Raw genomic sequence first — 22,954 nt, 5'->3', positions numbered from 1 at the left:
TCTTCTGACGGATTCTCCTGGTTTCTATCACTTCTTAAAAATACTACAAAATCTGAAGCAAACTTCATATTAATTTACTGAAAGACATATATTTGTTCAATTATTATATCAGCGACTAAATTGTTTTATGCTTATGTAAGTGAACATCCAGATTGAGTATCCAATCTTCAAGTTGTTCTCTCTTCACATATACAGATCCAAACCCCATCATCTAACCTTCTCTCTTATCCTCCAAAATTACAGAACAAATTCAGAACTTCAAAGTTACAATAAACTATGATAAGTGATTCTCATCTTAAGACTAATGGGTGTTCTTGAACAACAGCAAATTGCATTTCTTCTTAATAAATACTGGGTCTTGAGTTAACATCCTTATCCACAGAGAATAACCAATAACACACCAGAATTCATTAGACAAGGTAACAGCTCTGTGATAAAAATAATTTTTAGACTGAAGCTTTCTACGTATTAGGTCTTTGCATACCTGACAGCAGTTGAATGACTGAACTCTGTCACCAAATCCTCATTTCCAGAAGAACTTAGCAACACCTGAAAGCTTTCCCTATGATAAGGGTAGTAAGATGCACGTTTTCCAAGCAACTTTCATCTATATATGTCGTAATGCTTAACAGGCATTTGAAACCAAACCAAACAAACAAAAAAACTAAAATCAAGAACTGACTTCCAAGAGAGAGGAAGACACAAAATGAACCACAAAATCATTTTGGTTGGGAAAGACCTCTAGGATCATCAAGTCCAGCTGCTAATCCAACACTGCCAAGTCCACCACTAAACCATGTCCCCAGGTGCCACATCCACACACCTTTTAAATACCTCCAGGGACAGTGACTCAACCTTTTGAGTCTGGGCAGACTTGGGCAGCCTGTTCCAATGCTTGACAACCCTTTCTGTGAAGAAATTAAATAAAAGGCTTAAAAAATGAGAGGAAACATGAACTTGTGCCTCTAATGGAAGAGATCATTCATGAGGTGGTAGAAAAGAACACCTCAAAGGTGAAAGGGGTTTTCCTTTCCTTATGATCACTAATAAAAATGACATACATTACAAGAGCAAAAATCTCTCCCTAGTATCTAGCAAAAAAGTATGGTGATTCCTTTTGTCATTCAATTTCAAAATGTATCCATGAACAAAGGCATGTATTATATTAACACAGTTAACTCAGAAAAACATGGCATTTTTCACCTGCTATTTGCAGAAAACCACATTCCCAAAACTCAACCTTGCATTTCCACATTTAATAAAGTCCTCCTTGACCTGACATAGTATAACTCTTCTGCATTTCACCCATATAAAAAGACACGCTTTTGCTTGTCCATTTTAATTGCTCCACAAGGCTCCTGTACATACAACATGAATGACTCTTGTCCTCAAAACAGTTACTAGTCTGTATCCTGCCTACCAAATAAACAATTAAGTACAGGAGAGCTTAACAATATCCTTAAAACACATTTACAATGTCCAAAAGAAATATAGTGTTACACAAGCATACTGAATAGTGAATAACTCAGACATTTAATTCAGCCTTTCATTTATATATATGCTGACAATCACAGAGTGCTTCTCTGCTGATCAAAGTAATAATACAGAAGGCTAAGTGACAGATAATTCATTCTCCATTCTTTCATTTTCACTATAGGTTTTAACAAACAAAGAATTCCAATAGCAAAAACTGATTGAACACTGAAGTGAGAGAAGACAGGAACAAACGAGAGGCACACAGCCTGATCCACTACTGTATGCAACTGTTTACAACATCACCAGCATACTGCTTCAGTGGATTTACACAGTGATGACATTCATTCCACATTTCCTTGACATTTTTGAAATAAATCTATCCTTTTTTCTACTCAGTTTAAGGACAAAATACAAATTTTCAAAAAGATTTCATTACTGATGGTAACATTTAGGTAAATACTCATATGTTACAGGGGCAAAATGAGCAGAAGCTGCAGAGTAATCCTTGTGCCACCATGACTTTCTTACTGATATATACCAACTTCATGTTAAGTTGCAGTATCAAATTCAATAATTATTTGCTTTCTCCCTTCCTCTCCCCTAGAGTTCTAACAGTTGAGAAAAACAGCATTTGGAAATAAATAGCTTCTGCATTGCCAGGCTGGCACTTTGAATCTTTTAGCATTCTTAATCAGAAGTTCACACTTAAGGCATTTAATTGCATCAAATGGACCACTAAATTATTAAAAGTACAGGTGAAAGATCAGCAGGTATGTAATAACTTCATGCAAATAAATTTAATAGTAATTGTATCTTTTTAATATCTAAGTTCAATTCTGAAAGAGCCTTCCTCATCCTGTTTTAAATCCCTTTGCTTAGTTCAATGTTAATGTAGGTGTGGGGTTTCTTCCCTCACTCCTGTTTTTTCAAGTCTGCCCATTTATAGCATCCAGTCAGTAAGCAAACACCCCACACTGGAGAAGAATCCTCCAAGGACATCTTCTAAGAGCAGCTAGGTTTTATAACAAGGTTTCTAAATTTTATGCCCACTGACCTGCACCAAACAAACAGCAAAACCATGGTCTCCTGAAACAGCTTAGCTTTAAAAGCAGATTCTCCCAATTTAAACAAATATCCACTGCATATTTCTGCATGGAAGTCCAGCAAGCTTTTCTTACTGGTATCAAACAGGATCCCTGTAAGTGAATAATGCAAAATCTGGCTCTTGTGCCTAGCTGCAAGCTGGATGGGGTGTGCTTTGCAGAGCTGTTTGAAACATGAGTACTTTTTCATCGACGAGTTTCTTGTGTTTTTCTGCTTTTTATGACTAACATGAACCGTCATAGTAAATAATGAATACAACTCCACTCCTAGCTGAGGGCACACACACAAACACAAGCTGCCATGCAAGTACGAGGTACTGGTTGCAGCTAATGCACAGTACCTCTTCTTAGCAAGGCAAATTAGGGAGGTAAAAGTAATCCAGTCTCACCAGTCACACACTAAGTGCATGGATATGAAGTGTGACCAGCTGGCAGGTGAGCACCAATACTTGTTCCAGTATTTCAGCCCACAGAATCAGCTTCTTTTCTCTTCTCCATCCCATCACTGCAAGCACACTGACAAAACATCCATGTGGACAAAAACCTGAAATCACAGAAAGTATGTATTCCTCATTCATTTATAGCATGGAAGGTTTTGTCCATATAAGGATTAAAACTGATCAAAAATACAATCTTCTATGCCACCTTAGTTGCCTTGCAATTTTAGCAGTTTTCTGTGTTTTTCCCACACATGGGTTTTTGTGCTTTGCAATTCTACACCAACTTATTAAGATAGATTTTCTGAACTTATGCAAATCCCTAAAATACTTTGCCTTCTTAAAGAAATTAGAATTAAGACATACAGGTCTCACTAGAGCAGCAGAATAGTTAATGCTGTGAGATTTTTCCAGTAGTAATATGTCCAGAATAAATCCTGACACAAATAAAAAAAAATTAAAAAAAATTTAAAAAAAAAAAAAAAAAAAAAAAAATCTCCAAACAGAAGATTCAGTCAGATAAGGTTTGTGTGGAAAACATAGACTAGCACAGTAATAGCAGCTAGGCACGTTTTTGTCAGACTTCTTTAAAGGCATATAATCTCCAATAGAAAAAATTGTAGTGGTATAAAAAAACCTGAACTTTTTTTTTGAAGTATAATTACATGCTCTCCTTTCCCTGCTCGTTTTAGCTTGCTTTGGTAAATGCATAGTTACACTAACACCAATTTCCCAGAGCTGTAGACCACATTTTAGAGCAAAACGTAATTCCCATATGGGTTTTTTTTTAATGGCAGTATCTTAAATATAACTGGGATATATAAGACACTATGGCTTTTCAAAAAGTAAATACAAAATTTCCTACGACCCTAAAGCCTCCACTAACCTCAAGTTGAACAAATAAAATTAATGCATATACAACTAAACTCTGAGTTCATACCATTTGAGTTTGAAATTAAAAAAAGACATTTAAATTGCTTTTCTGAGTAATGAAATCCAGGTAAACTAGATGCTTTACTTTGCTGTTCTGCTTTTGTGGTATGGTTTCATATTGTTTTCCAAGGAATGAGACAGCATTTCAGTGATCTGTGTTCCACCTTTTAATCACTTTTAAATACAGAGAAGAGCCAGCAGGGCACTGCCTCTGGATTTTCCAATTCCCAAAAAAAAACTAGTTACAGATAAGGCCTAATTTATTATTTAAAAGAAAAACTATACAGATCAGAAGCATATATGTAGCAAACAGCACAGTACATTCAAGCATACTGAACACATAAGTAGGCGTGTCAGAGCTCTGTTCCAAGTTTAAACTAGCAAAAAAACAAACCTAACTATTTAATAGTTCAATTAGAGCAATTTTTATCCCAAAAGAGCAGTTAATAGTATTCATGGAGGCCTCCGACAATGCATTTATACTCTGCTCTATACAGCAGCATCAACAGTTACCCTCACGCTTTGCCATTCTGTGCACACAAAATAACAACTGCATGGATTTTGCAGTCTTGTTTGGTTTTTACTCCCTCTACCCCAGACCACGAAAAGGGAACTATGTCCAAAAAAAGCTCTAAGAGGACTTGCCATCAAACCCTATCTAGCATGTAGTCTAGCCTGTCAAAGAGCATGCTTATACAGAATTTACAGCTTATTACGTTATACCCAAATGGAACAGAATTTGCTTATTTGAACCATCAAGAATTGGGAGGCAGTAACTTCAGCAACTTCAACAATATACACGTGAGAAATGAACAAGAATTACACGCAATATCTTTTAGCCCTGGGAAAAGGTTCAAACTACAGTTGTATTACTTCTCCTTTTCCCTCACTATCTTACCAACCTCTCAGTGTCACGACACACTAAAGGAGTGACAACACAAATGAATCCTTTAAGTTAAAAAACAAGTTGGTCACATGCATACAGGGCTTATCAGATGTGCTCTACAAATCCACGCAGATTTGTTTTTAAGAGAGGAAACTAAAATCTGAATTATACACACTTCACTATAAAAAAATTACATTACTTGCATCATTTTCTTCATGCAAAGTCGAAAAGTCGAAACTAAAGTCGAAAATAAACTAAAGGAGTTTATTATTATCTGCAACACCGCAGTGGGACAAATCTTCCACAGAAGACAGGCAACAGCGTTAAAAACGTGTAATGCTAAATCATGGGCAGAAATTGTATCGAGTCACACAGAGAAACTGTACTAGGCTACCTGTTTGCAGTCAAACAGGAGCGGACTTTACAGCGCAGCTTTAGGGAAGTGCGCATGCAGCAGCGCGAACACAGCACCGAACTACGTTCCACGGGCACCCGGGAGACACGTTCTATCAACAACGCCACGAGTCTGGCAGGCGGCCCCTTCCTGCAGGTGCCGGTGGCTATTCCGGGAGCGCTGGGGCGGCCCGGGCCCCCGCCCCACCGGGCTCTGCGGGCAGAGCCGCGCCACGCGGCCTCACGTACATGGGCGGCCCGGCCCGGCCGCGGCTCCCGGGGCGGCCGCGGGGCGGAGGCCGCGCTCTGACGGCACCGCGGGAAGGGGGGGGGGGGGGGGGGAGGCGGGCGCGTTCCCGCAGGCGCGCCCCCACAGGCGGCGGGCGCGCGCTCCCGCCGGTGACGCGGCGCTCCCGGCCCGGCCGCGCCGCCGCCCTCGCCGCGCGCCCCCTCCCCCCCCCCCCCCCCCCCCCCACGCAACCCCCGCCCGCACCCGCGCACGCGCCACCGCCCGCACGTGCACCGGCAGGTGCGCGGCGGCGCCCCCGCCCCCCCCGCCGACACCCCCCGCCGAGCCCCCCCCGCGCCTGGCGGGGCCCGGCCGCCGCTTTAGACGGGGGCTGGAGGGGAACGGCGGCTCCACGGCCGCCGGTACCGCGGGGCGCATCCGGCGGGCAGGGCGGGGAAGGGGCCTGTCTCTTTAAGAAGAGGCCCGGCTGCTGCGGCCGCCGGTCGGCGCGGGGGGTGAAGCCGCGGCCTGCCCGGCCGGCGCCCCCGCTGCCGCCTCCAGTAGCCCCGGCCCGGCGTGCCCTTGCGGAGTGGCCGCGGTGGCTCACCTGGGTAGCGGGCCCGGCGGCGACGCGGCGGCGGCGGCGAGGGGCTGGGGGTGTCTCCCGGGCTCGCTCCCCCGCTTGCTCCACCCGGCCTCTCGCCCCGCGTTGCCGGGGCTGGCGTTGCCTGTCTCCTGCCGCGGGGCGCTCCCGGCTCCTGCCTCGCCAAGATGGCGCCCGCGCTGGTGCTGAGGAGGAGGCGGCGGCTGCGGGCGCTGGGACGGCGGCGGCGGCCACTTTCGCTCACTGAGAGGAGAGGAGCAGGGACACGGGGAGCCATGGCGGGGGGGAGGAGAGGCGCCATGCCCAGGCCTGATCAGTCGAACCCCGCATGCCTCCCCGCCGCCCCGGCCCCGCGCTTGGGCTCCGCCGCCCCGCCCGCGCCGCCGTGACCGCCGCACGGACCCCACGGCCGCGCGGCGGGGCTCGGCCCCGCAGGGACCCCGCGGGGGGCCCTTGCTCATCGATGCGCTCCTGCGGCCGATTGGTAGGGTCTGGCTCTGACGGAAATTGCCGAAGGGACTCGGCCAGGCGGCCGGGTGAGCCAGCGAGTCTCGCGCGAGGCGGGGCGGGGTCTCGCGATGCTGGCGCGGGGAGGCGGGTGTGTCCCGGAAGTGACGCGCCTCGCCCTTGAGGCGCCGCGGGGGGCGTCGGGGCGCGGGAGCCGCTCGCTCTCGCTCCCGGGCCCGGGCCCGGCGGGGAGCCGGTGCCGGGCGTGTGTGCGTGTCGCGGAGGCCGCCCACGGCTGCCAGGCAGCTCGTGCCGGCATGGCAGCCCCGCAGATGACGAGAGCGGTGAGGGGCTGGCGGCGCTGGGACCGGGGCGCCGCCAGGGTTGGCACGTGGGGGCATTTGGTGAGGCCGCGTGCGTTGTACCGCTTTCGCTTTGTCATGCGCTACGAGTTGCATTAGAGGAGCTCTGGACGAAATAAGCCTGAAGGTTAATTGCGAAGATGCTTTGCACCGTAAACACGGTGTGACCATCAGATGTTCAGCACCGCTGACTCCCAAAACCCATTAACCAGTACACTTAGAGCAAATCCTTAAGTGGATCATGAATCCATATCACCTACTGCATAGCGATAAAAATCTGTATTTCATGACTCAGCTATGTCACTCCAGCGCTCAGTAGTTTTGGCTGGATTAAGTTAATTTCTCAGTAGGTGGGACAGTACTGAGTTTTGCATGCAGAATAAAAAACCGATGTTTTGAGTTTTACTAAATCGTGTTTATCCTAAGACGAGGACTTGTCGTGTCCCATCCTCTGCCACTGAGAAGGAAAAGAAATCTTGGGAGGGTGCACAGCCACGACACCTGACCTGAACTGACCAGAGGGATATTCCATACCTCTGGACATCATGCCCAGTATAACTGAGGGCAGCTACTTGGAAATGAGGCCGATCTGGATTCAGGAAGGGAACCTGGTATTAGTCAGTGTGGGGTGAGCAATTGTACCATGCATCACTTGTTTTTTTTACCTTTTTATCATTCTTATTATTTACTCTATTGCCTTTTTTTTTTTCAATTATTAAACTCTTCTTATCTTAAACTATGAGTTTTATTTTGGTTCTCTGCCCCATTCCACTGGGGCAGGGCGGAAGGGAGCAGCTTCATGGTACTTAGTTGCCAGCTGGGCTTAAACCACCTCACACAGTTGCTAGGATATAAAAATAAGATCATGGCTACTGCTCCAATAAGTTGTCCTTAACTAGTGATGTTAATTGTACCCCTGAGTATAGCCAGGAGTTGTGTTGTTTAGGAGGTGTGTGTGATTTGGTTACATGGTAGTACCATGCTCAGACAGAGCTAGCACTGAGCAGTGTCACTGTGGCTGATGGACCGTTAAAAAAAAACTTTTTTCTTTTTGAAGAAAACGGTAATTTTTAATCTTGTGCACCATTGAGTGATGACTCCACTGCAATATATTTATTTTCCTTATGCTGTTCCCAAAAGAGAACCAAAGGGAAAGTGGTACTTATATGTACCCAAGAAGGTTTTGCTACTTGAATCATTATAATGGCACAGATGCAACTGGACTGCGAGATCCCTCTCTGGAAATCCTTATTCCATGATAATGCTGTTCCAGTCAGAGATCCAGTCCTTGGAAGAGGCTGAGAAAGCAGCTCAGTCTCTTATCAGGAAGGGTAGCCTCAGCAATTACTTTGTATCCTGTAGAGACATTCCATGCTATATCCCAGACTTAATGCTTTCATCTCAGCTCTTGTTCCCTCCCTCTTTCCCTTACCTGATGTATCACTATTTTCTGTCTGGTAATAGGACTGCATGAACCCAGATATTTTTGGTTGTGGAGATACAACCAAAGTGCTCTTGATCTGTCTCTGACGAAAGAGCCTGCATGTTCCACACTGTACCCCACTGATCTCTGATAACCCATGACTGTTTGGAAAAATCTTCCTTCAGTTTAATGACAAAGAAAACCTTGGCAGTTTTTCTGTCAACTCTGCCAACTGAGCAAGTCTGACTTACAGTTTCAAATGAAGACCTATTTAAATACTGTCGATATAGTACGTTGTGGGGAGAGGTAAAAAAACTCCACACACCAGAAAACCAACCTAAACCAACCTATGTTCCCCCTAAAAATATTTTTTTAAAATGTGCAGATACATCATAAACACAGTCACACCAATTTACATCCCAAGAAAACCAACTCAAACAGGTAGTGGCATGTACTCACACACGGATGTCACATCCCTTCCAAGCTGGTGTCATTATTATTACCACCTTTGCAGCCTGATGCCCAGATTGTTCTTGGACTGCAATCTGGTTGGCATGGTGACCTTTGACCTCATCCATTCTTCCCTATTCTACATTAATCAGAGTTCACCAATATGTCAGAAAACTTGTTCTGAGACTGAGGCACGGCCTACATTAATTTTGTCCTGTGGTAGAGCAGTAGTTTTGCCCTAATACTTTATTTTGCTTGGGGAGGGACTGGTCTAGACCTCCTAAACTGCTTTTTACACACACCACGGTGGTGTTACAGCCTTATCCACTTGAGCTGGATGCGGCAGCGCTGGCAAACAACGGTGGTGATGGTGGTCTGCAACTTCCAGCAGGAAGCTGCTCTAACGAGAATTTTACATACCTGCAACCGGTAACAACCAATACAGTTTAAGAAAGTGGTCTTTTAACAATACAAGAAAAATAAAAGTCACTCTTAAAATCAAAAATAGCTCTCAGAAAAAATGGATCTCAAAAATAGACCTAGAGAAGAACAGTCAGACACAGCAGGAATTTCCTCCAAAAGACAGACCATCATTATTTCCATTCAACAGTGGAATGTTGAATTACCTGTCATTGTAAAGTCAGGAGCTTTTGTTTGACACCTCTGCAAGGGGAATAGCCTCTTTCTTCACTTGGATGTCTTCAAACACCCAATCTAAGCTCATCAAATCACCTGTGTCAGAAATTAAATTCATACAGTCTGCTTGAGGTCATTTTAAGGTCCTCCCACAGATTTTACCACATGAATTTGATTTTCAAGCTCTGCTTTGACAAAGTACATCCTTGATTGTTGAAAGATGTGTTTTGAGACCCTGCTTTTTTTGTGGGAAAGCACTCGCCATCATCTCTGCTGTAGTTTCTATCCTTCTGTGGATTGTTTCTCTCTATTAAATTCCATGGCTGGTTGGATCAAAAGACCATCCTCTTTCATTCTGTAGTCTTTTATTGCTTTCTCCCTTCTCAGTTCCTGCATGTCTGCCAGCTCACACAGCTCCTCTGGCAGCTCCATGCAAGTGGGCTAATAAGGAAAAAGAAACAGAAAAGAAATCAAATCAATACATATGAAATAACATACTGTAGTTTTGTTAGAACCAGGGATGAGGTCTCTGTAATTAGCCAATGGAACACAACAATCCTGCTATCACATACAGCTCAGCACCTTATCTACTGCAGCTTTACTATAAGTGCACTGGGGATATCAACTGTGCTGCACATGGGTGTGGTAATGGTTCTGTGGTACCAGAGCTCTGCACGGGAACTGGAACCTCTGAAACAAGAGGACTCTGCACTTCTAGGAAAATATTGCTTCTGTACACCAATGGGTTCCCAGGCATCTGTTTCTTTGAATTTAAGTCCTAAACATGAGAACGCGTCTGCATGTCCAAGTACATAACAACCATCAGTATGAATCCACAAGGAGGGTTAAAAATGTAGCACATGTAGCTCCTTCACTAGCTCTTTTGTATGACAGAGCTGCAGAGAAACAGGAACACATTTTCCTGTGTGTCTGCATCCACAAGAAGAAGAATTACTGCTGTCAGACAGTTACAGTGAAAATGCAGGAACTGCCAAGCCTTTCAGGGTGAGAAGTTTGTGTTCATTCCTCCCTCTCAGCAGTGAGGAAGATGATCAGTTTCTGAAAGACACGGAAGAGGGAAGCTGAAGGTTTTGATAATGAAGCCCTGAGGATCAGAGGTCACTGCTTTGCATCTGGTTTGTGGGTAAAATGTCAGGGAGTGTCCTCCCCTTGCTTAGGAGGGAGCATCCACCATTCAGAAGACTCAACTACCACTTGCAGATGATGACACAGGAAACCACAGAAAGTGTTGACATACCTTTCCAAAAACATCAGTATCAATAGATGCCTTTCTTTTTATTTCCTTCCTTTTTATTTTATTTTTTTTTCTATTTTCTTCCTCTCCTGCCAGTAACAAGAATGTTGCATTATCTATTTTGGCTGCTGTGAACCACTGGAAATACTTTACTATTGCTAGTAAATGAGACACAGGTACATGCAATGATGCAGAAGTCTGAAATCAAGTACTCCTGAATATATCGAAGACCACAAGGATGATCTGACCCTAGTAGGAGCTCATTTAGTCAGAAAGTGATTCTGATATTTTGCCACTCCACATTTGGATTTTAAATATGTATTACAAACAGATTTCAAATAAAGTAGAAGAAACTTATTTGTGTGATCTACCCACAAGATATAGAAACAACAGAAGATTATTAACAGTGAAATGACAGTGAAAATGGCTCCTTTTGCTACCCATACTAGATTTCTAAAGCCAACTGCTTTAGAATGCAGAAGATATGACAACCAGATGAGATATAAAATCGATCTTCAAAATACCATTTGAAATACCCAGGATCAAATTAATTCCTTGGCTAATCTTATGGAATAGATGGATTTACAAAAGGATTGTCTTCAGCAAGCTGAGAACCACTTTAAAAATTAAACAAACAGCCCAATACAAAGCAGAATTTGTACTCTCTTCCCTTTAACAAACTGTTCTTTTCTCATGTGTCATGCCTACTTTTGCATGCATTTCATATTGGAAATTCACATGTCAAGTTCCTTTTTTTTTTCCATGAACTAAGAACAACCTTTTTTTGGCAGCTTTCCTCTAAAGAGAAAAGATTTTAAAATATGACCTCCTCTCTTATATCTGTGATGCAACTATGACCTCTGGTGGTTATCTAATCTACTCCTAAATCCTCTGTAATAGGATTTACAGCTCTGAGCCCTCAAGTAATTCCTAAAGGATTCAAGGCTGTGCTTCAGTGCTTTGTTAAACTAGGGCAAAGAAAAATAGATTTTTTTCATGAAGATAGAGCTGCATTCTCTTTTCCTAATAAATACTTCAAGACATTTAAAACTGCAAAAATGAGGCACTAAAAGGATTTAATCATGATAGTTCAGTCTCTTTCTTATGAATGAGGATGTTTGACCACGCACTTTTCACCCAAATTTAATACCAACAATATCTTAGTGCAAGCTCTCACAAGATTGTCATTGAGCAGACAGAAAAAGACCACACCAATACCACTGCTTGTTTGGTTTGCACAGACCTGTTCTTTCCAGCAGGAAAGAACAGTTCAGTAAGTCAAGTTCTTCTCTAAGTCACCAAAAATCTCATTTCCTCCACTTTCTGCTTTAAAAATTAACAAGCAATTACAGAAGTCTCCACCATCTGGCCACTCCAAGGTACCTGAGCATACACTACTACTGGTTCTGTGTAATCAAAGATGAAAAATGCTACTTTGATTTTTCACTTTTTTTTTTAAGATAACAATTGTGAGAATAAATGAGGATAACCAGATAACTCAGTCATGGTTTTATAGAAATAAAAATCTTTGGTGAACAAACATTACTCAGAAACAGACAGTGTATGCAAACCAGCTCAGCAGTACAGTTGATAGGTTAGAAGAAAAATAGAACAAGATGTGGAGACCAAACACTCTCACCAAAACAAAGCAACTCTGTCAGCTCCAGGTGCCAGCACTTTATGCCTGCCTGTTGCTCTTCATATCCTCACACATGTAAACAGCCCCTGTTGAGCCCAGTGGTTCTCAGTCTCTGAGGAGAGTGAACAGAAGGTGCAGGTGACTGTGCTCATGCCTTAAGAGCTGCAACTCACCATCCACTAGGCAAACACGGGGTGGGTTCTGCTACTGAACTAACAGGAAATGGAACTAGGTAGATACAGACACCAGAACTTCTGCTGCTGCACACAGGAAACAAGGTATGTAGCATAAAGCAAGATGTACAGCTGCAGGAAAGGAAGCTTCTGGTAGCTGGGTCCTCCAGAGTTTATCCATTAGAGCCTTAGCTCCAATCACTAACCAGAGAAATAATCAAAGACATACCTACCTTTGTGCTCACAAGGTGATCTCCAGACCCAGTCCAATAAGCATTTAAATAAGTTGTTAGGTCTGACATCAAGTTATCCATTAGAGATGAGTGGAGCAGCAGTACATAGCTTTCAGAACAAATGCTTTAAGCAGAGAAGCTAGGAAGGGTCTCAAGGACCATATATCAGGATTCTCCTGCATATCCCAGTGCAGATGAAATCAATTATTGTTGTGGTTTAATCCCAGCCACAAAATAAATACCATGCAGCTGTAAAGTCACTCCCCTCAGCCCCCATCATGGTAGGGAGGAGAACTGGAAAGAAAAGGTAGACCTTGTGGGTTGAGATAAAAATAATTTAATAATTTTTTTAAAAAAGCTAATATAATAATGATAAGTGGAGGGAGAGAGAGAAATCCAAGAGAAAAGGTGATGCACAATGTACCATCATTGAGCAGCAATCAGGTAACTCCCCTGGTTTAAATACTGGGCATGGGGTTCTATGGTATGGAATAGCCCTTTGGCCACTTTGGATCACCTGTCCTGGCCATACTCCCACCTTTTTGTGCAGCTCCTCATGGCAGAGCATGGAAAATCAAAGAGCCCTCAGCTTAGGGTAAGCACTATTGTGTAACAACCAAATCATCAGTGTGTTGTCAACACTATTCTGATACTGAATCCAAAAACAACAGCACTACACCAGTTACTAGGAAGAAAATCTACTCTGTCCCAAGACAGTTATTTAAGTTGAAAAGAATTTAAGAAAGCTTTTCATCATAGACTTCTACAGTTTACAACATATTTGCTGATGTTGATCTTTATTTTCAGTGCAACTGAATGCTTTCAGTGTCTAAGGCCATCTGTGTACAAACCTGTGTTGGTTACAGAAGCAGAAATTTGGAAGGAGAGATTGCTTCCTAAAAAAAACCAAAACAACCAAACCAGCAAAAAAACCAACCAACAAAACACGAACCAAAACCCAACACACACCTATTCCAGCATTTAATGCTAGAATCTTTCTCATCTGTCTCTGAAACTAGGTTGGATTCCTAAGAACTGAGATAAAAGACCTAAAGGCAAAAAATCCACCTCCCATGAAGGGAGCTAGAGAAGCAGCTAGGGATAGTAACATCATCAGCAATCACAACTGAAACCAGAAGAACATGGAAATAAGCCCCAGTTAACCAGCATGACCATGATACCCTGAGCAAAACTGCATTATGGAGTGGTTTACACTGGTATACTTATTGCATGCACATTTAAGTGGTCATTTTCCATTTTTCAGGGCAATAGGATGATTTGGTCTGAACTAAGGAAGGCATGTTGTCATTTGGCTTAGGTTTGCTGTACAGAATTCTCAAAACAGAAATTTTGAGAGACACTATTGGAATTCTAAAACTTACATAAAAATAAAGCTGTGTTTGAGTTAGAGGTTTCACTGAGTAGCTTTTATAGCAATATCAAATAACATTTAATCCAGGCTTTTGAAAAAGATTTTAAGTCTATGAACAGACAGCACAAACCCACTTGTATTTACTGAGGAAGTTAAAAGACTAGAATGAAGGGATAAAAAATGCTCTTGTAGGGAAGAGATTATTCCTATTTGGTAAAAAATCTTGCCTATATAGTGAGGTCTCATTAAGTATCTAATATCCTTATTTAATAGCTTCTCTGGAAGTCGTCTCACTCCACCTCAACCCCTCCCCAGCACAAAAAAGCAAGGTCATGTGATTAAACATCCTTAAAAAAAATGATAGAATCATAGAATCATTTAGCTTGGAAAAAACCTCAAAGATCATCAAGTCCAACTGTTAAGCCATCACTGACAAATCCACCACTAAACCATGTCCCTAAGTGCCACATCCACACATCTTCAGGGATTGTGACTACACCACTTTCCCAGACAGTCTGTTCCAATGCCTGACCACCCTTTCAGTGAAGCAGCTTTTCCTCATATCCAATCTAAACCTCCCCTGGCACAACTGAGGCCATTTCCTCTTGTCATGTTGCTTGCTACCAGAGGAAAGAGAGCAATCCCACCTAACTACAACCTCACTTCAGGTACTTGTAGAGAGCACTAAAGTGCCCTCTGAGCTTCATCATCTTCACACTAAACAACCCCAGCTCCCTCTGAGCTGCTCCCCCTCACAGGACTTGTGCTCCAGTCTCTTCACCAGCTCCACTGCCTTTCTCTGGACATGCTGCAGCACCTCAATGTTGTTCTTGTAGTGAGGGGCCCAAAACTGAATGCAGGGTTTGAGGCATCACCAGTGCTGAGTACAGGGGAACAATCAATGCCCTGGTCCTGTTGGTCACATTCTTTCTGGATTTTACTAAGGCTTTTGATACTGTCCCTCAGAGCATCCTTCTGGACAAGTTACCCAACTGTGGGATAAGCAGGTTCATGGTGTTCTGGGTGAAAAAAATGGCTGAAGGATGGAGCTACATCTATCTAGTTGGCAACTGGCACCAGTTGAAGGATACCATTGGTATTCCTTGTGGTTCAATTCCAGAGCCTGTTTTGTTCAGTGTATTTATCAACAATCTGGATGCAGGAGCTGAATGCACCATTAGGAAGTTTGCTGATGGTACTGGGAGGTGTTGCTGACTCTTGAGGGACAAGAGGCCTTGGAGAGGGATCTATAGATAGGAGCATTCGGCTACAATTTATGGGATGAAATTTTCCAAGTTGAAATGCCAGATTCTGCATCTAGGATGGAATAACATTGGACAGAAGTATATATTGGGAGAGTGGTGGGAAAGCAGCCCTGCAGACAGGGATCCCAGGCTCAGTGGGAGTCAGCAGCGTGCCCTGGCATCTGGGGATGCATCAAACACAGCATCACACAGAGATGAAGGTGCTGAGCTCTTCTCCCTGGTATCCACTGACAGGACACATGGGAATGGTTCAAACCTGCACCAGGGAAGGTTTAATCTGGATATTAGGAAGCATTTATTGGCTGAGAAGGTGGTCAAACACTGGAACAACCTTCCTAGAAAGGTGGTCGATGCTCCAAGCCTGACAGTATTTAAGAGGCATTTGGACAATGTCCTTAATACCAGGCTTTGACTTGGCCAGCCATGAACTGGTCAGGCAGTTGGATTACATGCTCACTGTAGGTCCCTTCCATATGAAATAGTTTATTTTATCAGCTTACATTCCCCAAATCTTAGAAGTTCTTAACCCATCAAGTTTTCCCTTGCTTGTTCCCATCTGAAAGATGAACAAAACCAAGGAAAATAGAGAATGATAATTTGGCTGCTGAACTGCACAAGAATTATTTCATTCTAATAGTGCTGTCAAAAAATGTTCCCTTTTCCCCTATTTGACTCAGGATTCATTTTCAGCAATTTCCTCTGTTGAAACTAGGTTTCAGAATTAGTCAAAAATATTAACATATCCAGAACATTTTCTCACCCAAGTTATATATAGCCTGTATTGTACAATCTTTGTGGTTCTTCAAAACCTGAATTTCAAATGAGCTATTAGGTAATACCAGCATAAGCACTGATGCCAACTAATGCTTGCACCTGTCTCTCAAGGCAGTGTTACAAAATGTCCTTAACTACAGCAACTTAATCACTACTTACTGCCTTGCTCTTAAAAAAGAACCTCACAGAAGCATCTCGAGATGGGCAAAGGAGAGCTCACAACTGAGTCTTCAGAAGGTGCCTCATTGAATCACTCACTGAAGTCACCTGCTGTCTGCACTTCATGATGGCATCCCACTGGAAGGTATCTTCACCTGTAATGTGCAGACATGGTGCAGCAGGAAGCCATGAGTTGTCACTGAAAACTGCAGAACAGTTGCAGAGCATCAGCAACCTGTGATGGAAGGGATCAATATGCCATGACCGATGTCCATTAATCCAAGGCAAAGAATGTGCAGGTTTGACAGCAGGATTACATATTAGAAGTAAAGTATGCTACGAGCAAATTAATCACCATTCTGACTGCATGCAGTTGCAGAGCTAGCAATCTGATTCCTTAAAGCTGTTATGTAAAAGGGTACATTAGGTTTTAAAAATTACTTATGTAAGCTTTATGTTGTATTTGTCTATGGCTCCTTCTAGCCCAGTACTGTTAGTATCAGAAGAGAGTAAACATACAGTGATACTTTCCCAGGATACTTACAGTTTTACCTTTTATCCAAAACCTAAAATAATGATGCAAGATAAGGAAAACATGGTGAAAGAATAGGTAAGTTGTCAAACCTTTTGCCTATAAACTGATTTTGCCATTATGACTCATCTTTGACAACACATAGAGCCAGAAGGAAAGCAGGCAACAGCATAGCATTGTGTTTGCTTGTTTCTATTCCTGGTTTCATCCTTTCTACCTGTTTGCATTGATCTGTGGAATCAGGTAGCAGCAGTGAGTTCTTCACTTGTACATTTTATGGTTAAACCTTAACTCAAAGACTCTTGGACTTCTGTCTTATGGGAAGTTTCTCTCAAGCTGTCAAATTTTCTGTATTTTTTTCAGCACACACCTTTAGGAAGAATTGCAGTATTTATATTGGTAGCACACAGATATGCAGCCCACATTTTACAAAGACAGGAGTTTCAGAGTGTGAGGATGATCAGAAAGCAAGGTTAGGGATATAAGCACTGACAATACCCAGTTGCTAATCAGACTCCATCAGTTGCTTACTTCCATTAGAAGTAGGATTCAGGCCAAGGAATCAGAGTAATTGAATCTTCAAGCCTAGAGAACTATCAGTGCAAGGAAAGCAGGCACAGCAGCTCATACCAAAACAACAGAACAATGAGTGCAATTCTGTGTACCTTGGATCCTAGTCTGGGTAATTCTGGTTAATTATTTCCACTGTTCCTGTTACATATTCTAGCCAGTACCTTTGGGAGTGTTGGGGGAAATTTTCAGGTTTTTTTCATACAGTCAAGACTTAACACTGACTGATATTTGATCTGTAATAAAATAACATAATTTTTAAGGGCAAAAGGCCAAACTAAGATTAGAAAGTAACTGAGAGAAACCTGTGCCATAAAAAGCTTACTACATAGCCCAGGTTAGGGATTTGAGGAGTTCCTACAGGCAGTTATATCTATGACATGAAAAGTTAGTATATATGCAATCACAAGTCATAAATAACGATGTATAACATAACCATACACATTATGAAGGATTATAGCCATTGTGTTACATTCTTCTCTTCAAAAGGCTCTTAATTCTCCTGTTAGTCACATATTAACCACCATACCACCAGGGCCAGCACCAGCAAAATCCGATTTTTGTGATAACTTGGCCTGTTCCCTCATTTTCACCTCTGCTTTTACCAGCAGATGCTTCCCAGTGCTGGATGCCTGTATTTGAATCTGTTTCTACACTTGTGCAAGGGGCAGAAAGACCAAAGAACATAATGCACAAGCTGACCTAGGCCCTGCTTAAGTCACAGTAGCCTCAGGTTGTTCCAAGTTTGATAAAGAACAGCTAACACATCTTTAAAAAAAAAAAGCACATTAAACCTGCTGCTATTTTGGGGTAGTAGCTACCTTTTAAAATTGGTCTACACAAGATTCTAGCTGTCAGCCTTGCCTGCAGTTTCTAGATAGAACAAAGTCACAACGTTCACAGGGCTCAACAACTGTCACATTCTAGTAATGTTGACCTTCTCTGAGAGAATGCCCTGAAGTTTCTCTTGGTTAAATATTTATTCCCAACCAGAATACCTTTGAAGGATACCTGTGTAGCCAAGACACGGAAGGACGCTTCAGTGTACTGGTGAAAGTGACAGTTTGAAACACAGCAGCAGCCATACATGACTTAAACATGAACTGTCTGATTTAAATGCCTACAGCATGACCCCAACTCTGTTATTTGACAAAAAAATCTGGCTGTTTAAAAGTGAACTGCAGGACTACTCTTTTTCATTTTGATGCACAATGAAACAAAAAGGTTTCAGCTTTAAATATCACGTGCACTAAAAACAGAGTGCACCCTAATTTCCAGGCTTGGCTAGGGAAGGGAAAGATTACTGCAAAGACAAAACTAACAGACAGATCACATCAACCCTTGCTCTTTTTTTACTTCCGTACTTTAGTATTTGAATTGTTAAATATAAAAGTGAATGGACAGTGAAATAGCTGAGACACTTAAGCATCTCAGCTGTGGAAAATATATAAACAGCAGACTATTGTGAAATTACTAAAGTATATATTTTATATAAAAGGAGATGTGGATGTCCTATCCCTGGAATTGTTCAAAGCTAGAGCCCAACAGGTACACAAGCCCTGCTGGGGGGTACACAACCAAAGCTGCTGGGTGGAGCTCTAAGCAATCTGGTCTAATACAAGGTGTCTCTAGAACTAGATGATCTTTACAGTCCCCTCCAACCCAAACCATTCTATGATTCGCTTTTCTCTCCCAATAGCCAGGTAAATGCAACTACCTGTTCTTTAGCCTACACAGGCCTTGCACTCTTGTAAGCATTCTCGGAGAACAGAAGGAACTGATTTTGGATTTGTGCCTGTATACGTATACACCTGCACATGTGTCAGAGCAGGAACCACACAACCAGATCAGCACCTGACAGCCAGCACAAATCCAAAGGGTTGTTACAGCATATGCCACAATTGAGATGGCCACAATACACAGAGTATCACCACACAATTTCAGAAGACTTGAAGCATTCACCCAAACAGAGTAACCCCATACCACATCAAAAGGCTACAAGCATCTGCCCTTCTTGTGCTTCAGCATAACATTTTATATCCCTCATTGTTAATGCAGTGCACCTGTGTGCCCTCTGTTCCCTTTGGTGATTGGTCAGTGCACCTGAGCACTCCATGGCTCATTGCTGTCAATGCTGCTCACCTGCCCAGCACAGCTGTAGCCATTGGGGATGAGGCTCAGCCGCAGCCCCATTGCCAATGACCACAAACTGTGTGCCTACAAATAGACTTACTGAGCTTTGAGTTATCTGTCATGCCATGCACATTTCAGGAACAAGTATAAGGTAAAAATTCCAAGAGGAATATTCACTGGCTGAAGCACTTTGATTTCTCCAAAAGATCAGTTGTGCTGCTCAGCCACTTTTACAGTTGGTAAGAGCTACAGGATAAACATTTTGGAAAGCAGGCCAGTTTCCTTCCGATGTCTGCAGATAACAAGCTCTGTACCTACCTTTCTGTTACCATTGTTCTCTCAGAATACATCTTGTTCTGATACAGACAAACCAAGAGATAACAATCTCTGGGGAAAATGTTGTCTGACAAAGACTAAGTACATTGCTTGGCTAATATCCACATTACCTCACAGGGCATCCTTTGAGCTGTTTGAGGCCCTGAGATGGCTCTCTAAGGAAACACAGGGAGAACTCCATGGACCGCAATCTGCTTGGTTTCTGTGTCTGCTTGTTTTTTCACTTCTTCAGCTTAAAGTGTACCTGAGCAAGCAAGACAACCAAACCTAACACAGAAGTCAAAACATTATTAAAATGTCTATGCTGGTGCAATGTGAAATATTTCATACAATACCCTCTGCCTCTGTTCAGAAAATGAACTGCTGCATATGAAGCAACTCCTTAATTCAGTGTGCGTGGTTCTTACAAAAGACCCTGAAGCTAGCCAACAATAAGCTTATTTTCCACAAAAAAGCCCTTATCTCAGATAAAATTTCACATTTATTCTCAAAATATAAGGTGAAAGCAGAACCTGAACAGATGTTCACTGCAAAGATCAGCAACATTTCTATATTCTAAAATCCCAAAATATAAGATTTCCACCCTGTGATATTACAGACTTCTAAATAACTACACACCCGTAATCCCAGTGCTATTAATCAATTTTAAAAGCCTGTTCCATGACCTCAGATCAAATGTAGTGTTCTCCTGTGGGTCTGTGCCTTTAAGCACAGAAAGTTTAAAATTCTCAGCATCCAGGATTCCAACAATATTTGAATAAACTATTCAAATGTGGTCTTGTAAGAAGCATCTCGGAGCATGGGTCCACAGGAGTTTGAAATATATTTTTACTAGCTTTCTGAAGACACACTTATAAATGTTTTGAGAGCATCTATATAACTCTAACTTCCCTGTGAAATTGTTCTGGAACTGTTCCACCACAGGTGAAATGCTCATAGGAAATTTTTCCTGAAACCACAAGCTGTCAAGAAAACAAACCAAGGAAATTCTTTTACCTAGGAACACTACCAGGAAACAAGAAACAAAAACCAAAACCAACCAACACCAAACCAACCAACCAACCAAAAATAAAAAAGAGAGAGAAAAATATAAGAGAGAAGAATTGTAAACAATACCTTGGAGGAACCTTTTCCCTTGGAAGAAACCTTATACCCACCACCTTGTTCACCTTTTCAGAGCTGAGGAAAACAAACTTGGCACAACTGAGTTTGAAAATCAGAATTATAGTCAATGTCAGTTGCTGTTCCCCCAGCAAGTACCTCCCATCCCTTCTCCTTCTGTGAAAGGAAGTAAGCATTTCAATATACTCAAAAATCATTGCTGTTCCCTTCCCTGAATCTGGTTAATTCAATTACAGAAACAATTTATATTCTAGTGCTGAAAAGCAATGTTTGGACACTTGTTAAAGACTAGTTAAGTCTAATGACTTAAGCATCCCATCAGAAACAAAGTCAGCATTGAACTATAACTAATTAATTTACAGACTATTAGATATAGAATAAAGCAAGTACATTAAAAAAAAGGCAAATGAAGTAAGTTAATCACTTGGTAAGTCCAGTAGATGCCTTCTAGCTAGTTGTCCCTCACCACTTTTCTCCTATCCCCAAAGCAAAGCAGATGCCAATAGAAATGCACAGGACCTTTATACATTAGAAATGTTTTTCTTAAATACTTCCATATTTATGTCATTAGTGAAGGAGGCTCAGATAAACAGATCATTTAATAGAGATGCTTTTGCCTGTGTGAATAAAAGTAAGACCAAGTTAACATGAACTTTAAGCATTTTAACTTCCCAGCACAGTCCATAAGGGAAAGTCTTGCACATGTACAACAACATGCAATGAACTCGCCTTCAGGATGTAAACAGGGGGCACTCTTATCTCAACTGAATACCTTTGGAGGAGTTACTTTCATTAGCAGTCTCACTGGACATTAACCATTGTTATTTAACCAGTAAGCTTTAATGCAATACAGTCCCAAGACCTTCCCAAAATGAGCTGATATAATTATTATTTCACTTATAGATAACTGGGGAACAAAAGCTGTGCGATCTAGACACCATTCTAATTCCTACTGATTTTAGGAGAAAAAAATGAAACTGAGTAATTCAGATGTGACCAAAAAAGGATTTAGAATGCTAAACTATTGGTGGGCATGACCCCCCTGCCCCAAAATGCAGTAAGCAAAGCCTCACCATTGACTATTTCATGACCAAAATTATCCTTAATCCTGGAGTGCTTTTGCCAGTTTCCAAGTTCTTCACTGATATGAAGGAGGGGGAAAAAATACAGACATACATCAGGTTCCACTCTTTGGGGTAAAAGCTTATCATTACCACTGACGTGCTGGAAAGTAACTCTGCAGAGAAAGACCTGGGGGTCCTGGTGGACAACAAGCTATGAGCCAGCAATGCCCTTGTGGCCGAGAAGGTCAATGGTGTCCTGTGCACTAGGAAGAGCACTGCCAGCAGATCGAGGGGGTTGATTCTGCTCCTCTACTCAGTCCTGGTGTGACTGCATCAGAAGTGGTGTGTTCAGTTCTTGTTTCCTCAGTACAAGAGAGAAGTGGAGCTCCTGGAGCAACCAGTGGATTGCAATAAGGATGAATGGTCAACTGGAGCTTCTCTCTTATGAGGAAAGGCTGAAGGAGCTGGCCTGAGACGACATGATTGAGTGTGGACTTCTTCAATGTCTATCAGTATCTGAAGGGAAGGTGTCAGCGGATGGAGCCAGGCTCTTCTCAGTGGTGCTAAGCAACAGGACAAGAGGCAATGGGCAGAAATGGATGCACAGAAGTTCCACCTGAACACGAGGAAAAACTCTATTGTGTGGGTGACCATGCACTGGAACAGGTTGCCCATAGAGGTTGCAGAGTCTCCCTCACTGGAGAGACTCAAGAATTACCTGAACGGGATCCTGTGCCAAGTGCTGCTTGAGCAGGGAGCTTGGAGCAGCTGATCCACTGCGGTCCCTTCCTACCTCACCCGTTTTGTGATTCTGCGATTTGCAAAACAAAACGAGACGGCAGGACCGGGCGCCGCTATCTACTTGGGAAAGAAACACCAACGCAGCCACTTCAAGCGGCCGCTCTCCCGCTGTGTACAGGAGCTTCCCACACGCGTGCGCGCGGGGCC

The 22,954-nt window shown here is 42.7% G+C and overlaps 2 protein-coding genes across 9 annotated transcripts in view; both read right to left on the bottom strand.

Annotated features, from left to right (window-relative positions):
• INO80 (INO80 complex ATPase subunit) overlaps positions 1 to 6,412 on the bottom strand; it is a 62,101-nt gene extending 55,689 nt beyond the window's left edge. For 2 of the 8 annotated variants that reach the window (XM_053979332.1, XM_053979333.1), the window contains exon 1: positions 5,035 to 5,491. The gene's annotated coding sequence lies outside the window, so the exon portion shown is untranslated. Of the gene's footprint in view, positions 1 to 2,920; positions 3,124 to 4,851; positions 4,865 to 5,034; positions 5,492 to 6,064 lie in introns of those variants that run through there. The other 6 variants (XM_053979327.1, XM_053979325.1, XM_053979324.1 and 3 more) reach the window with 6 other exon arrangements.
• A 1,404-nt stretch (positions 6,413 to 7,816) lies between these two features.
• On the bottom strand, positions 7,817 to 22,944 carry EXD1 (exonuclease 3'-5' domain containing 1). The gene is given in 10 exon segments (XM_053980689.1): positions 7,817 to 9,693; positions 9,695 to 9,820; positions 12,680 to 12,783; positions 12,786 to 12,855; positions 16,349 to 16,389; positions 16,392 to 16,455; positions 18,350 to 18,362; positions 19,936 to 20,011; positions 22,016 to 22,039; positions 22,042 to 22,944. Coding segments are annotated over 10 exon segments (786 nt in total). The 5' UTR covers positions 22,154 to 22,944; the 3' UTR covers positions 7,817 to 9,537.
• Positions 22,945 to 22,954: the final 10 nt, after the last annotated feature.

This window comes from Vidua macroura, chromosome 6 (genome assembly GCF_024509145.1).
Source record: "Vidua macroura isolate BioBank_ID:100142 chromosome 6, ASM2450914v1, whole genome shotgun sequence".
In the NCBI taxonomy this organism is placed as follows: Eukaryota; Metazoa; Chordata; class Aves; order Passeriformes; family Viduidae; genus Vidua; species Vidua macroura.
Note: the sequence above shows the minus strand (reverse complement) of the source record. Positions and strands in the feature narration are given on the sequence as shown.